General features: G+C 38.9%; 1 protein-coding gene across 1 annotated transcript; it reads left to right on the plus strand.

The window, feature by feature from the left end:
* The first annotated feature begins 2,423 nt into the window (after nt 1-2,423).
* On the plus strand, nt 2,424-17,252 carry vwc2 (von Willebrand factor C domain containing 2). Its single transcript, XM_083539314.1, has 4 exons — nt 2,424-2,564; nt 3,978-4,707; nt 8,523-8,652; nt 16,809-17,252. Exons 2-4 carry the CDS (start codon nt 4,060-4,062, stop codon nt 16,958-16,960), a joined length of 930 nt encoding a protein of 309 aa, XP_083395440.1. The 5' UTR covers nt 2,424-2,564; nt 3,978-4,059; the 3' UTR covers nt 16,961-17,252.
* The last annotated feature ends 988 nt before the right edge of the window (nt 17,253-18,240 follow it).

Genomic DNA, 18,240 nt, shown 5'->3' on the forward strand with positions numbered 1-18,240 from the left:
CCAAGTGTTACATATTTTGGAATCAGCTCTGCATACTAAAACCTGAATATTATTGGACTGGATCGATTGTTAGGAGAAGCTTTTCTTTGCGAAGAGGTGAAGCCAGAGCAAACAGCCTGAGTACCACTGAAATGCTTCTCTGACTACATTTTTGTTTAATGCTGAATTAATGATTTTCCTGTCTCACCCCATCAGAGCAATCTTGTGGAAATGATTGTGACAGACTGAAAAATCAATTACATTCATGCAGATATGTGTTGGATAGAACAAAGGGTTTTTAAAGAACATAATCACTTCACCCACAACACTCACAACAGTCCTATTGTATGCAAGAGCATACTCCTGAGTGGTATACCTCATTCAATACTTTGGAAAAATCCGATATACACCTGTGTACAAAAAATCTTCCAAAGGTAGTGAATATTATCTAGACACATTCTTGTTGACACCAAAGTCACTAAGTAATGTATCACATAATATTTTCCATAAATATCAATTTCCTATAGTTATCATTCTCTTTCTTATTTTTCACATCATGCAGATACCAAATCTCCTGCACACCTTCTCTTGCATGACGCTATCTGCCTAAAACCTGGTGAATTCCAAGCTGTTCAATATTGTCTGCTATTGTCTATTCAGCTGTGTTGAGAGAAATTTTCATTTGAGTCTATCTTCTAGTTGATTTGTAATCCCACAATATTTAGTTGCATTGTTAACTATAACTCACCATGTTGTCGATGAGTTATTTATAGATGTTTTCAAATACTGCACTCACCTCTCTCATTGTGGTCCTTCTCAGTTTTGCGCACTGCCTGAATTCTAGTAAACTATGATTACAAGACACCACCTAGGCTGAGTTTTCCTTTTTAGCCATATCATGTCCTTCACCACCGGACCTGTGAAGCTAACTGGACTAAACTAATATGTATATATAACTAATAATATATATATTAAAGAGCTAAAGTAAATTTTTTTTTTCTTTTGTATTTACACTGACTGGGTACTTCACTATTCTCCCTTTGTGCTTTGGCTCAGCAACACATATTACACATTATCTTGATAAGGGCAAAAAGCATCCATTCTAGCAAAGGTGCAACACTAGGACTAGGTGAAATTTCCATGTGTGTACCCTCACTCATCCCATTAGACAGATTCCTCTTTGGCATCTTGTCCTTGGTGTTTTGCACGTTTTGCACATGTTTTGCTGACTAGTCAGTCAGGTAGCATCAGGTAGCATTTTTTACATATTATCTTCCACATCCCCATATATCAGATGTGAGGGAGTTGGTCGAGTTCTTGCTCATAACTGTGCACTACCCGGACATGAGGCATCTCTCTGCTTCAGTTAACATGCAAAACCATCCAAAACCAAAGCAAGTTTTTCAACCAGTAATTCATACTGTGTAGCCACAGGACTGCTTAATGGCAGGCTATTTGTGTGGAATTGTGTAATCTGGAATTGTGTAACCTGGCATTTTTCTTTATGCACGCATATACTCCTTCATATACACTGTGCCTGGATCATGTTGCTGTTACCAGTTCCACATCTCTGCACATCATTTGATACAACACCAGGAGAGGCCTTTTGTATCTATTTAGGCCACTCAGGTGGTCGTTCAGCCTCTTTGTCATCTTGAGACTGGACTAGTGCTATTCACTCCTGGCAGGATGTAAGATCACTTGGCGTGAGATGAGAATGCACACTTAATGGGACTCCAGTCCATTGCAGTGAGCCTTGCACACACCCACCCACCCACCCACACACACACACACACACACACACACACACACACACACACACACACACACTCATTCAGAAAACCCAAGTGGAAACTGTATGTTTACATAGAAATGGATATGAGGATATGTATTGATTGACTGTACAAAGCGCTTTCGTAGGTTGCTCTGAATAAAAGGCGTCTGCAAACCTGCATGTACTTTACTACAGAATAAAAATACTGCAGTGACCCAGGGCTGCTTTAATGACATGAGGCTACAAGCAAAACCACATAACGCAGTAATGAAATTTATAAGAAGACATTTAATTAGTACTCTAATATGAATTTGGAAACGTAGGCTTCATGTCAGCACTGGCCATCTCCCTCTCAGCCTTAACTTATCGCCCAAGGCAGCCATTCAGCCCCAAACACTGCCAGTCCCAGTGTTGCCAGCTTGAGTTTAAACCCGCACACGTATCAATCTTAGAAAATATCATTTGGATTAGAAATAAACTCTTTTAACCGATATTATTTGAATTCATTCTATGGAGTGGGTCATTAATATTTCTGTAGCTCTTCTATATAAAGCTGGTTGGAGCCGTTTGATCAAAGAAAGAGGATTCTGGTGGCAACAACTCGGAACAACCTGGCAACCCCGAACGCTGGGAACATTGGCAGCGTTTGAGAGCACAGTGAGATGTATGCATGCACAGTGTGTGTGAGTGGTGAGTGTGCGGTGGAGTCTGTGTAGAAGATGTTTAGAAAACTGAATTGGAAGAGCGCGGAATAAATCCTCGTCTGTTTCGAACCGAATAGCTTAAAAACCTTCTTTGGAAGACCTTACAGGTATTGGCATGAAATGCAAAATAGCACAATGTTTCTGTTAGACCTTTTAATTGTGTTCCTAAAGGGTACAGTGAAGTTGAATGGGAGAAAGAGATAGACTTGGTCAAGCCTTAATATGAAAGTGATTTGTGTTCCGCAAGTCAGTTTGCTAGAATCAAGAAAACAGCTAATTTAAGCAAGAGATAATTATATTTATTTGGAGCATGACTTTTTATTATGATCGTGCATTGAGATCTTTTTTTTAAATATTCATTTGGGGGAAAAAATGCGCATTGAAAAGAAGCAGCAATGCCAGAGATGCTCCAGGGTTCTGTATTGTGCGCTGTACTGAGAGTCTTTCGGCTCCTTAAAAACGCCTTTAAAGTCTATAGGCGAGCCGAAAAGTGTTGAAGATAGCGGAATGTTAATGTGGAATCACCATCTAAATTGTTATCCTGCACTTAATGAGTCAGTAAGATGAGTTATGCTGAACCATGTATCCACAGTGGGCATTATTATGGTGAGGCTGTTAGGCAATGCACTGAAGCGTCAATGCACCTGTGTATGGCATCAACAGGCTCTTTATCCGTTTCCAGCTCTGCTTCTGTATTACTGCAGGTTTTAGGCTTCCCTAAGGGTTGTTAATGAGCTGAGAAGTGCAGCCTGATGCTAGAGAACACTAAAATGTGCAGAGCACTTGCAGAGAGTTGAGGACCATGACTGTTAAACCGCTGTGTTAAAAATGATGGATTGCCATCACACGTTAAACTGATTGATCACGTCTCGTTTGATCGGTGACATTTCACCCATTCCGCCTACTAGAAATCATAATTTCGTTTTGTCACCTCTGTCCGAGTGCGATTCAGTTCCAGGTCCCAATTAACCTCTCTGCTCACCTTACTGACTTTAATTTTTTGGATTGACTGAGGATGACAGAAAGTGAAGAATTGGTGGGAAGTGTTGAGAAGCTGTTGATCCAGCCCTCCAGTCTTTGAAGCAATTTATTTTTGTGTCTGTCACCAATGTGTAGAGGTGTGACTGGAAGATTGCTTTCACCATGTGTGACTGTACTCGATTCTGTCAGATTTAACACATTTCCATCTCCTACATGTTCTATGAACAGCAACAACTTTCACAGAAACAATTTTGAGAGCATAATCACAACCAGTAAGCGGACAGTAAAATCGATTAAAGCTGGCTTGAATTTGCGCACTATATTACCTCTGGATTGCTTTGGGAAGTACATTAATACTTCAATTTTATTCATTTAATGTGTTATTGATTTTGGCTAACAGTTTTTTGCTCTTGCGGAATGCGCCTATAGCAGACCTTGGGGAGTTTCTGTTAAATTGGGCAACGTCCATGGCGCTGATGTTCATCATGTTTCGTTGTGACTGTGAAAGGTGAGTAGTTGACGTTTTTATTTTGCTGCAGATGAGTCTGATCCTGATTGCCATGTGAGGAGTGATATGTAAGCCCAGGTGTCATCCCACCTTTTGGGTGGTGGGGAGAAGAAATGCGGTGCTCTATTACCATGACAACAAGACTTATCGTTCTAACCTGGCTCGTACAGACAAGGGCATGGGGCAATCCCATTGTGCCAGTGCCCGAGGCAGGGGAGAGAGAGCGGCTGGAGCGGGCACTGAACCATTCCAAGCATGGTGTGGTGAACTCTAGTGGCCAGCAGCACCTGGAGGAGATTGATAATCTAGGACTGGAAGGAGTGAGAGGAGGCAACAGAACTAGCAGTAGCAAAATGAAACCCACCCGGAGCTCCTTAAAACGAGGACCCAAACTTCAGGGAAAAACACAGGAGGTCTTGGCTGAGCAGAACTCTGTAAAGAAAACTGATGAAGATCCAACTGGAGAGGCCAGTGCCTCAGTGGACACCACAGATGAGTATGCTTACCCTGATTATAGAGGCAAGGGCTGTATGGACGAGACAGGGTTTGTGTATGCCATTGGCGAGAAGTTCACACCTGGACCCTCTACATGCCCTTGCATGTGCACAGACGAGGGTCCCCTGTGTGACCAGCCTGAGTGCCCAAAAGTGCACCCTCGTTGTTTACGTGTGGACACCAGCCAGTGCTGTCCACAATGTAAAGAACAGAAGAATTACTGTGAATTCAGAGGAAAGACCTACACATCACTGGAGGAGTTCAAGGTTAGATACAATTTGTTGTAATAATGCATTCATGTACTACTTTTTTATTAGTGTAATTATTGCTGTAAACAGTAAATATTATTAATACACAATATTAATATTAGTAATAATTGTGTATTAATAATTGTGTATTATTAATACACAATTATTACTAATATTAATATTGTTCTAGTGTAATATATAGTATATTTCATGGGGGAAAGAGTGACAGTGATCTCAAGTGCCACTCACATTACACCACTGGTTCCCTGGTTCCCTGTTCATCACATTGGTGAATTGAATTTTTCTGCTCTGGTAGACTCATGTCGAAATAATCTAATATGTGCACATCATTCCTTGATTCACTATTGATTGCAACAGAACAAAAATGGACTGTGTTCTGTGTACTTTTTGTCGCAGTCAAAGTTTCTCAAGATTTCTCAAAGTTTCTTAGTTTTCTCCTTCTTTTTTTTTAAATCTTATTTGCTATTATCTACTAGGAATAACCCTATAGCAAGGTGATGTGATGTTATTGTTTCCCCTGGTGTTCTATGACCTAAATGGCATATGTAATCCTTGAGCTGCTATTTAGATGCAAATGATGAAGTTAAAAAAACTAAAGGACCTTTTTTTGGTTGGTTATCCATATGACAGTGCCTACTGATTAGTCACAAACCATCCTCCGACGCAGCGCTTGTGTCATCAGGTGAGAAGCATTATCGGGTCTACAAATAATTCTTTTTGAACTATGAGTCACTCGCTAGGGAGAGTTTTGTAGCTGCTTGTTGTTTTTACCTGTTGTTATGTCTCTGCTCATTTTTTTTGCTTTTATGTTTTTTTTTAATGCACTCCTCTTCCTTCGCCCTATCATCAGAGACCTATGCAACACCACACACTCACAAATTAAGTCTATTTACAAAGAGTGGCAATATCTAGGGGCTGAATTTAGTATTTCAAATACATGTGCAAAAGGCAGACTTAACAATTAGAGTCTTGGGAAGAGGAAACTAACTCAGCATAATATCTGTTAAGACCTTGCAGGTCTGTTTGCTTATGGAGGTAAGGTGTAATCGCCCCTGTTCTACCTTGTTGCCATAAATAAATCCTTTTTATTCTGGCAGAAATAGAGTAGCATGCTGGCCATTGTTCTCTCAGTTAGAGATACTCTTCCTGTGTTTTGTGCCTGAAAAAATAAAGAGCTGTGAGCATAACCTGTTTTCCGAGGCATTAGGATGTGGATCTGTGAACACCAATACATTAGAAATCCACTGTATAAGCCTCTAGGTTTCTGCAGGCAGAAATAGTTTCTGTATCATTACACAGCATTTACAAAACCTAATGGCTACAATTGGGCAAAGGTGCATGTTCACTTACTGTATCTAGATGTCTCCCACAGTATATTGGAGTTGATTTTCAGGGTTTCAGCATTAATTTACAGAAATTTACATCTAGATCAGGCACTTTTTTATGTAATCCTCTCTTTAAAGGGACAAAAAGTATGTGGAAAAACACACGATTATAAATCAAATTGTTATACCAAAACCCACAGACATCACCAGGCACCAGGAGTTCTTCTATGGTGAATCTCTGCCAGACAGTTTCTTCAGCTTTCTTTGGTCCTACTTGTTCTTGGAGTGTTTGGAAAAGTGGTATGCATACTTAATGGGATTCAGGTCAGCTTGACCTGGCTAATGCAGAACATTCCACTTCTTTAGCGTAAAAAGTTTGGTCTTCTAAAGTATGCTTCGGCTCATTGTATATCAGTATTTTGAAGTAATGTCCAACGAGTTTTGAAGCTGGCTGATTCCTAGCAGCCGTAAACACTGCAGAATTGATCCTGCCTCTTTTGTTAGTATTCACATCATCGATTATTACAAGGAAACAGTTCTATTGGCAGCCATTCATTCCCATGCCATTAAATAAGTGGCCATGAGTAGTTTGTTTCCTTCCTATCATTCTAGTACATATTAAGACACATTTTGATTAGTTTGTCCAAAGGATGTTGTCCCAGAACTGCCTAGGCATTTTAGTTTTTTTTTTCTTGACAAATATTTATATGGCCTTCCTGGTTTAGCAATAGTTTACACCTTATAGTAAACAGAATATAAAATAACAATAACTGAGTGCATGTTGAAATATTCATTGACCTGACTGGCTGTGCTGTGTATATTATGTAACTGTATATGTTATAAATACACAGTATGGCCAAGTTTGTGGACACCTGATTATCACATTTGTGGTTCTTCTCCAAACTTCTGCCACAAAGTTGGAAGTACATTGTTGTATAAGATGGCTTTGTCCACTACAGCATTATAGTTTTCCCTTTAATGGAACAAGGGGGCACACACATGTTCCAGCATGAGAATGCCTCTGTGCACAAAGGGAACGCCAAATGTTTGGCCAAAATTGGAGTGGAAGAACTTGAGTGGCCTGAGCCCTGATCTCAACCCCACTAAAAACCAAATTGGATGAATTGGAACAGTCATTGTGTGCCAGGCCTCCTCGCCTGACATCACTAATGAACAACCAACAACGAAAATCGAGTGGAAAGCTTTCCTAAAAGAATGAAGGTTATTTTAACAGCAATGAGGATACTTAATTTTATAGTCTTGGAATGGGCATATATTAGTTTGATGGACAATAATTTTGACCCATTTTCATATATCAAGTTATGGGATATCTCAAGTTATATACCAATTCTTATATATAAAATATAAAAAACTAAGAATATATATATATATATATATTAGGGCTGTTATAATGAACATGTTAATAAAGCGTTAACGCAAATGAATTTTAACACAATCATTTTATTAATGTGTGATTATTAATAAATTATTAATTAATGCAACACACGAAATTATTAATTAATGCAACACAGATTAATTCACAATGTCCTTTTTTTATTCAGAGATCAAAAAAATAAATTAATAAAATAATCCATCGCAAAATAATTTTTAATCACATAAACATTTATTTTACTAATGCGACAAGTCTCAAATCAAGCACCAAAATCTGCCATGATGCACACATCTGTCAATTTAAACCATCCGTGTGAAAACAAAAGTTTTTCCTGATGATTTACGTAATTTAAAACACTATAATTACTACATTTACAAGAGTATTTTTACAAGCTGTCCCGTCATATAAAAATGTAAACAGTAATGTAAAACTTGACTGTTTGAGCAACTGGCTCAGTGTAAAGAAAGAGAAGTAATGGGAACCTGAGTTTTTTCTATCTTCTTGTTTCCATGTGTTTAATAGACATAAACAAGTTCTTTGAAAAACATGTCTACCGTCTTTGAAACATCTATTGTCTTTATGCTCTGTGTTTAGGGTGGTTTCAGTAATAATTAACATACATTTACCAAAAGCATCCATAATCGTCCACGCCCATGTAGATTGAGGTATTAAAAACTTAAAAAAGCGTCAATTTAAGGTATATTTAGAACAGATAAAAATGTGCGATTATGTTGCGATTAATCACGAGTTAAATCATGAAAATCATGCGATTAAACTTTCTTTCGGCTTCTCCCATTAGGGGTCGCCACAGCGGATCATCCGTATTCGCGATCCGCATGTTCGATTTGGCACGTTTTTACGCTGGATGCCCTTCCTAACGCAACCCTCCCCATTTATCCAGGCTTGGGACTGGCACTAATAGTGCACTGGCTTGTTCAACCCTAATGGCTGGGTTCTGCCAACCCTGCGATTAATCCTGATTAAATATTTATGCTCTTTTTGTTTCATATCTAATTTATGGTGTATTTGTTATTACTGTGTAGTCATTTTGCTGTATGTACATATGTAACGTTTATGTGGGTTCATGTACCCAGGTGTCTCCATGTGAGAAATGCCGATGTGAACCCAGTGGGGAGGTTTTGTGTTCTGTGTCAGCTTGCCCGCAGACAGAGTGTGTGGATCCCATATATGAGCCTGACCAGTGCTGCCCAGTGTGCAAGAGCGGTGAGTCTCCTATCTGTTGCTCCCTCCCTTTCTTCTTTCCTTTTTCTTTTACACTCTTTGCCTTAATCTCACTTGGTCTATCTCTCTCCCTGTCTTTATTTCTACCTTTTTTTTCCCCCCTCTGAGTCTCCCTGTCTCCTATAAGCAAAGTGAAAATCACTTCTCAGAAATGACTGCAGTGACTTGCCTGCAGTACGTTCAATTACCTCCCCTCCCAGTTCACAGAAAGACAGCGTGAAAGAAGTACATCTGTGTATCATGAGTGGGCTTTTGCATGAGTTTTCTTCTTATTCACCCACTGACAACTTTAATATTTCTATGACATGTTGAACAGGTTTAGATATTTCTCAAATGTTGTGAACTGCTATGCAATACCATGTGAAAGCAGTAAAGATTTCATTTAAGAAATAAATAGCCAAAGCCATTAGACTAACACAACACCCCCCCCCCCCCCACACACACACACCCAAACAACTGTAAATGGGTGTTGCTCAGAATTATGGTGGAAAAGCACTAGATGTTTCGAAAGCTATCATTTCACTGCAGTGACAATGAATATCTTGAATAGGGCCAAATCTGCACATGCATTAACTTTTAAAATAGCTTGATACTCTTTTCCATTAGCAACATTAACGGAATTGAGACGTTCTTTCACCAGTACTTGCACTAATGAGCCATCAGAGTACCTCGGCCTGATTTATGAAGGTGAGATGAGGTGATTAACTCTAGCAGGTGTTTCCGTGCCTGCTTTCACCAGCCCAAGGCCACTGATGATTAAACATTTGCAAACAGAAAAACAATGTTATCACTTTATTTTTCTGGAAAAACTGTGGAGTGGGCTGTGGAAAAGCATTTAATCAGTAAACTTCATAGGAAAGAAAAGACATTTTCTGGAGTGCTGGGATGCTGTCTGATCAGTGGAAATGCACTTTTCTGGGTTGTGCCTACTGGCACTATTTGGCAAATGAAATGAGCTAAAAAACCTAAACTTTGCATAAAAATGAATGTACATGTGGATTGCAGAATCTGAACACATTAGTGTTAGCAGAGACTTATATAGAGAGCCTTATTTGGAGCCGTAGCTCACGCTGAGATCATTTTAAACCACACACCCTACACTGTGACTCCCTGTGCTTCTTCTCTGATTCTAATCTAACATGACAACGTTTGCTATGTTGCTTTCTTCAGCAAAACAGAATGACAACTCAGGATATGGATCTCAGGCTTGGCAGCTAAAGTTCTCTGCTCAGTTGTCAATAAACAAGGGAAGGCCATTATTTAAAAAAGACACCTAAATGAATTACAGAGGAATTTTTTTACGACTGGCTTGGGTGAACAGAATGTCTGAATACATTGACATAGAGCCCATGTAACAGAAAAGCAAATGCCAACAGGAACAGGAGTGGTATTAAGACTGAAGCACCAAACACAGCAGAACAAATGCCAATGTGTGCACTCAAGCAGTCAGGATTTATGTTTTTAAGATGAGTTGGAACTCGTTCCTCTCTACAGAGAATTAGAGTTGCTGCTGTTTTGGAATATTTCACAAGACCACCTAATTTCAGAGTGTACTCACCAGGTGGTGTGAAATGAAAACGTAAATGCCTTTTTCTTTTGCAGTGACGTATTTCCCAAATGTGAAACAGCTTATTTGGATAGGCGGAAGTCTGATTGCCATTGGGGAAAGTCCAAAACCAACTTGGAGTTAGGTCTGTATGCTGGCCAGCAGTCAGTTGTGAAGGACAACAACTCACTTGCAGTACAACTGGCACGCTCATTAGAGGAGGCAGGGATGGAGGAAAAGGATGAAAATGTAGTTCCAGGGTCAGGTCATAATTATTTAAGGATGTACTGTGCAAGCAGAGGACAAAGTTTGTGCTCTCTCCTGCGAGTATCTCGACGTGTTACCAATAGTAATTGATTGGTTATCATATTTTTTTTTTTATTTAGCAGATGGTTCTGCAATAACAGAAAAATCTGACAATATTTAGAGGTGGGATGAATTGCTGCACATTAGTGAAAGATTTCAGGGAAAAGATTAAAAGAAAGAAATAGTACAGATGTATTATGTAAAGTCTAAACCAAAGCCATGAGCTAGCGTCATTTTAAAAGTCTGTTTTGATATCTGGTGGACTTTTAGTTTGCTTGCATTCATGATTTTTGAAGCTCCGTAACTGTCATTTTTATACTGGATTTATTTCGATTTTGCTGTAAAATCGCTGTTTATTGCCTGATATTTGGAATGTCTAATAAGTGCGGTATCACTTATGTTGGCTCTTATTGCAGGGGTCTGGGGTACAAAGTGTCTGGAACAGATGTGGTGTGATAGGTAGGCAGATGCTTAGACCTCCTGAGATTCACACACATCAGAAGTAAGACTTCAAAGCCCTGCTCTGTGACACAACAGGATGGCTGTTTTGTAAGGAATCTCAAAGTTAGTCTGCACTACTAATAAGGATCAATTCTGCACCATCCTGACAACAAGCTCTTAAATCTTGCTTTCTCTGCATCTTTTGTTTGGCATCGTTTTTAGTCAAACATTGCCAGTGTGATTGTTTAATTGGAACCATTAAGAGGCCATTATCATCTGGCTGACACTGATTTTCTCTGGTTACAAGAAAGAGAGCCCTCAGATTGGGGTTGTTGAAAAATGGAAAGTCTTCTGAATGAAATGATAATGGCTGCAGAAGAAAGGAAGAAATTGGAGGTGTCATCTTCATTTTGGATCGTGGTCTTGACGCAAAATGGGAAGTCGCTGTGGAGAATCAGTAAATAAATCGGATGCTGGCATTTCTCCTATAATCATAATCACGCACCCAGTCAATGCTGAGCACACTTTGCCCAGTGGGGCTGCAGTCTAGCCAGCTTATATCAGGTCTCACAAAAGCCAGCATCTCAAAAGGGATATATATCAATCATATTCCACCGTTATTAGGCTATCATTTCTTTTATTTCTATTGTAAGTATAGATAGGAAAAAAAAAAAGTCCAGCCAAGCCATGGACAGTTTAAGCTTCCCGAAGGCCTTCATCATGGCACTGCACACTGCATCATATCTGCCTAAATGTCATTAATTTTATGTGGGTATTGGAACATGAAAAGCACACAGATTTTTGAAAGCAGTCCAGGGGATTGATGTCTCCATTTGTTGCTTATAAAGAGGCGAGGTTTAGGTCTTTTCCAGGACTGCTGAATGAAGCATTATGTGCACTCCCTGGGATGTGTTGCTGGGGCGGTATGCTGGGAGACACTTGAGGAAGTGTCGTGGGGTTGAGATGAAAGTGAGTGCTATTGGTAACATCCACCGCAGGCAGTTGTTCATGAATATCAAAGAACATCTGCGAGCGGCAGCATCGTTGGGAATCAAATTGAAGGCGCAAACACACTCACACAATCGTGTCTAGCATGCAAGCTGTGATTTTAGTCACTCATGGGCTGTCATTAAATACAAGACTTGACATTAAACATTTTCTTTCGTTTATGCAACAGCAGAGCAGTGCCAGAAATGTCACTCTGTCTTGGAGAAAGGAAAAAATCTTATATTTTGAATAGCTGGGTGTATCGATTCAAGCATAAGACTTCACACGTGTCGCGCAATCACAAAACAAGATACTTTCAGACCGGATGCCACCATGCTTTTCAACTCAGTGACCACGTAGACAGAACATGTCTTCCTCTTGTACCATAACAGGAGCTTGCAGCATGGTGCTATAGAAGCTTTTTAAGAATACAGACTTGCTGCTTATTTCCCTGCTGTGCGCTCTGTTTTTTGGCGACCCTGCATCATGTAAGCCATTGCCTTGGCAACACACGGAAAAACAGGCACTCTTCTTGAAGAGCTTAGACACTGGGGTCGCCGCGAAGCCGAGCAGGTTGCGGTAAACAGGCCGACTGAGAGCCGAAAGCCCTTCACGCTGTGGAATGGCAGGCAGAGAGGCCACAATGCTGTGCTTGGGGATTAGGAGCTCTCATGTTTTCAAATGAGATATATAGATGATTGGGTAAAATATTCATGGAAGATTATGAATGGCTTTTCAGGGTTTATTACCAGTGCTGTAGGCATCACATATGATTCATGAGTGGAATATATATCCACACCTGGACAGTATTTTGTAATTAGAGTTTATTGAATCAAGTACTCAAACGAAGATGAAGAGTAATAATGATTCAAATCATCACTAGAGTATTTCAAGCAATCTATTCAACAATATACTAAATTTAGTTCAGTGCTTTTTGTTATGAGGTTTTTATGTCATCCATGCATATTAATTGGTTTGAACTGATAACAAAAATCCAGAGCAACATGTGACTATTATTGATAATACCGTAATTAATTAATGTTTTAGCAAAAACATGGCCCTTTTTCCCAAAACCCCACACCAACAACAACAACAACAGAAAAAACTTCATTTTTCCTTCAGCACTACAACACAAGGTCATTTAACTACATTTATAATGCATGTGTGCTGAAAGACTGCATTAAAGGGAGATCTTTTGCTATGGTTCTGAGTGCACTGTTCATTTGCTATGCTTTGGGCTCTCTTCAAGAGCATGAGCTCTAATGAGGTATAAAAGATCATACCGTTTTCTAGGTTCAAGCTTTTCTCCTCCTTTACTCTTTATCTCAATTACTGTGGAAGCATACTGAGGAATGAAGCTCATCCCTGAAAGCACCAGAGGGTCTAATGGCATTCTCCTTTGAGTTTAGCCTCTACACTGTTATATTGGTGTTTGGATAAGAGTTGGGACCATGCATCTGTTTCATTAGTTTGTATTACTGTTTGCAGCGTGTTTCTTTGCCTCTTTATCATTCTTCTCTCTTCGTCTTTCTCCACCAGTTCATCACCAAGTTTGATGCGTTCATAACAAAATCCTCTTTTGTGTATCAGCTTAAATATACAGAACAGTCATATTAACTAATATTCAGAGTCAGAGATTAATGTGGGATGCAAATGAACAGCAATGACAGTGTCATTTCCATAAACAGACTTGGTATTCAGGAGGGACTCTGAAACTCAGATTGAAATGATTATGAATACAACTCCACTGACGTTTTGACAGCATCAACTAAATATTCATGCAGATTGATGCACCTATATCCCCGAGAGTGCAGCACTTCTGTCTATGATAATGCCTTTGTAGAGGCTGAAAAGCCTAATATCTAGGCTTGGCATATCAGACTACTGTGAAAAAAGAAAAGTCCCCCTCTTGCCCAGATTTAGTGTCAGAAGTAATTAAAATGGCATTTTGTGAATATTCCATTTACAGGAAGAAAATGCATTTTGGAGAATTTTTTTATCTTAAAAGGTCAACAAAGCCACATCTGCTAGTTCCATTGAATCATTTCAGATTGTTGATCAGCCATACAGAAAGTCTTACGGGTATCAGAGCCATCTGTTTTACAACGGTAGCCAGGCAGGGAAGCTAAAAGCCCTGTTTTTTGGTTTCATCAGTAGCTGAATGGGATAAATGTATACATTTGTCATTGTTAAAGACAATAATTAGTTGTTGAACTAAGACAATAGTTTAGTTTTTTTGTGATAAACATTTGTAAAAATGGGAAGTGGTAGGTCATTGGTTAATGTGTTGGGCTTCTGATTAGAAGGTTCAAACTGAATTAAAATCTCAGTTCCACCATTTGGGCACTGCTGGGCCCTTGATCAAGGCCCTTAACCCTCAACTGCTCAGATGTACAGTATAAAATGATATAATTGTAAGTTGCCCTGGATAAGGGCATCCACCAAATGCTGTAAATGCAAAAAAATAAATAAGCTGATAGATTTTTTTCATTAGATTTTACATTATATACACACAATTTACATAATGTTTCCTCTGTATACCACTAAAGGGAATTTGAAATGATGTACTTAGGGAGTGACTGTGGTGTAGACAGTCCTCTTTAATTCAGGGCTGCAGTAAATTGGACACACAAACATAATGTTAACAAATACTTTGCCAAGACTTTTGTTTGTGGGTCTTTCTGTCTTCAGTTGTGTCTTCAGTAAGTGAAAATCATGCCCAACTGGGCTGTGCTCAGGCCACTGACTCAGCTGTTTAAGAACATTTCATCTATTTTCCTTAAGAAGTGCTTAGGTTTTAGTGAGAAACCTATCCGAACAAATTTATGAATTTAGAATTTATACTCTTATCTGTTTATTTCTGTAAAGCTTTAAAAACCTTGTTTAAAGTGCTACACAAATAAAATTTAAATCAATTAAATCCATCTGTACTGTGAAGCACTGTGCTATTGGTTTTGGAGCGTTTCACTGCAACTAAACAGAAATTATAGCCTTATACATCCCTGCAAATTCTGCCAACAGCCACATCATCAAAAAAAGCAACAGTGGCACAGTTGACATACATGCCCATGCTATAATTGTGCCTTTGTCATGATTGCATTATGCTTTGCATAATAAACCCTGCCACTCTTTTACATATGCTTCTCTCACCACATTCTGGTACAGTAATTCTTGAGATTGATCTGTCTAAAAATCTTGTTCCAGAACTTGCAGGCTTTATTTAGATGTAGCAAAAATAATCTGGGCTTTCCGTTCCTAAGTGTTAGAAGTGGTTTGCATCTTGCCAGTGCATTTTTTTTTTTTAAATGCCACTCCAAAGGTTTCTTCGCATTAGATTGGTCTCGGTTTTTTTTTTTTTTTCTCAGCCTAATGATAGCCTCCTTCACATGTGTTGACACCTTTTTGGACACGTAGTGAAAGTTCCCCTTAACAGCTTCCAAATTTAAATGCAACACTAGGAACCTAGGAACTTTTATCTTCTTAATTTGTCATTAAATAACAAGGGAAAAAGACCACACATGGCCACGAAACTGCTCATCATTCAATCGTCCAATTAGGTTTGATCCTGTGAAAATTGACAGACTATGTAAACAAAAGACTGCAGTTTGAAAAAAATGGTTAATGAAATATTTTTTCAAAACCCTGAAACTAAAGCACTTAATTTTATATATGTTGTGGTGGTGTACAGCAGCAATATTGGGAATACTGTCTTGTTGTCCATATACTTATAGTCCCCAACAGTATATTTATTAGTGTTTAATTCTATGCTATCATATGTCTAATATTTTTGTACCATATCCTTAAAAAAATGGGTGGGGGGGTCATCATATTTTACACTCATAAACTTCTTACACCTTAATTTTTCTACCTAGTAATTATCTTTGGTCTGACATTGTTATGTGATCATGTTTTATGTAAACCCTGAGGCTGTGGTCTCCAGTGTCTGAGCATTATGTTTTGTCATGTAATGGTTTTCTCTTGAGATCCCAAGAGGACCATTTCCATGCTGATTGCTGTCTGTGTGAGGTTATGTTTAAGTGGAACACAAAAGGACTGCAGGCACATGATATCATTCAGGCTGGATCTATGTACATCAGTAGACAAAGAGGAAAATGGACATTGTACATTAAAATGCTTTTGACTATTTATGTTTTACAGACTGTACAGGTATTAATGAGGATGCTAACCAAAACCCCATTAACAGCTAAAAAAACAAGCAACCTCATGTTATAGGCAATGGATTCATGTCTGTCATTCTCTAAATACCTGCCTTGTGTGTAATAATTGCATATAAATTCATTAAATCATATTGCGTTTTTAAATGGGGCACAGCTAAATGCTAAGCACATCACTGCATTTCACTAAATTTCAACAGAATATAAGGTTGGGTTGAGAAACAATCACTTTGGCTGCAATCAGTGGAACACGGGTTGTGCGCTGTTTTTAAACTTGATGTGCCTTTTGGTGCCATTATGTGCTTCAACAAATCTACAAACCAAGTTTTTCTGACCATTTCTCTTTCTATTTTGCAAAGAAAACAAGCTAAAATACAAACAATATTTTTGACCGAATGTTGAACAAACAGATTCAGATGTTGAACGCATCTGAAATTCATTAGATACCTTGTCATTTTTCTATTATATTTCATTGTTACTGGCTTGATCTAAAAATGCAGTACAATCTATTACATCGTTGAGAGATGCTTTTTCTGCTCTGGATGCATTCCATTCCATTCTATTTTTTTTTGTAATGACATTGCATTTCAGACTTGAAATCCCCTCCGTAGTAAACAAATGGATTTATATACACACATTATATTTTTCTGGTATTTTGATTCTTTATCTCTTGGTGCACCTAGGACCCAACTGTTACGCGGACACTGCAGTGATCCCGGCTGGCCGCGAGGTTAAGATTGACGACTGCACCATCTGCTATTGCACGTATGAAGAAGGGACCTGGCGCATTGAACGGCAGGCCACCTGCAGCAAGAACGAGTGCCAACAAAGCTAGGGCTACCTAGCGCTCACACCACATCCAGCCTTCACCTGGACAGCTGTCAGTCAGGAGGATGCAGCCCAGCTGGGCTTTGTAAAAGACTAACAGCAGCACTGAGTCTCAAACACTGCTGGGATTACATTTGTCATGACTGTTTATGACAGCTCGTCACGATCTGACCTCAGCCTGTCAGTAGCATTGTCAGTTAGCCTCGGAGAAAGGCCAGTGTTTAGGCCACATTGTTCCACATTCCACATGCTGTTGTGGAGCCTGAAATATGACAGTGTGTCATGTAAAGTGCTATGTTCCTGATACTGTTTATGTATATATGTATGTATATATATATATATATATATATATATATATATATATATATATATATATATATATATATATATATATATATATATATATATATGTATATATATATATATATATATATTTATATATATATATATATATATATATATATATATATATATATATATATATATATATACATGCACAATATCTTACGTGTGAACACACCCCTCACATTTTAGCAGTACAGATTTACTGTCCTCTGAAAATAACTTACATACAGCCATTATTGTCTAAAATAACTGGCAACAAAAGTGAGTACACCCTAATTAAACATGTCAAAACTGTGTCAATATTTTGTGTGAGCATTATTGCTATGTATCATTGCCTTAATCCTCCTTGGCATGGAATTTACCAGAGCTGCACAGGTTGTTGCTGGGATCCTCTTTCACTCAATAATTATATTACGGAGCTGCTGGGTATTAGAAACTTGTCGCTTCCACACCTTCCGCTTGAGGATCCCCCACTGGTGCTCAATAGGGTTCAGCTCTGGAGACATACTTAGCCACTATATCACCTTCAGCTTCCTTAGCAAGGCAGTTTTCATCTTTGTGGTGTGTTCGGGGTCATTATTGCTGTATGTTGGAAAAAACTGATGTTCGGCCCCTGCACCAGCAGCACTCATGCAGCCCCAGACCATGATGCTACCACCACCATGCTTGACTGTAGGCAAGACACAATTTTATTTGTACACCTTGGCAACCTCGAAATTACTGCTGGCATCACTCATGTGTCTGTTTTTTTAAGCCAGCTTCTGCACCTAACGCACAGCAGAAGGACTCTTTAAACGACCCTTGCGAAACCTGTTCCAAGTGGAAACCTTATTGGAAAACCTCTGTATGACCCTGACCACTGTACTGTAACTCAGTTTCAGAGTCTTACCGAATTTCTTATAGCCTCTGCCATCTTTATGTAGAGCAACAATTCTAATTCCT

Source organism: Silurus aristotelis (assembly GCF_946808225.1).
Source record: "Silurus aristotelis genome assembly, chromosome: 4".
NCBI classification, from domain to species: Eukaryota; Metazoa; Chordata; class Actinopteri; order Siluriformes; family Siluridae; genus Silurus; species Silurus aristotelis.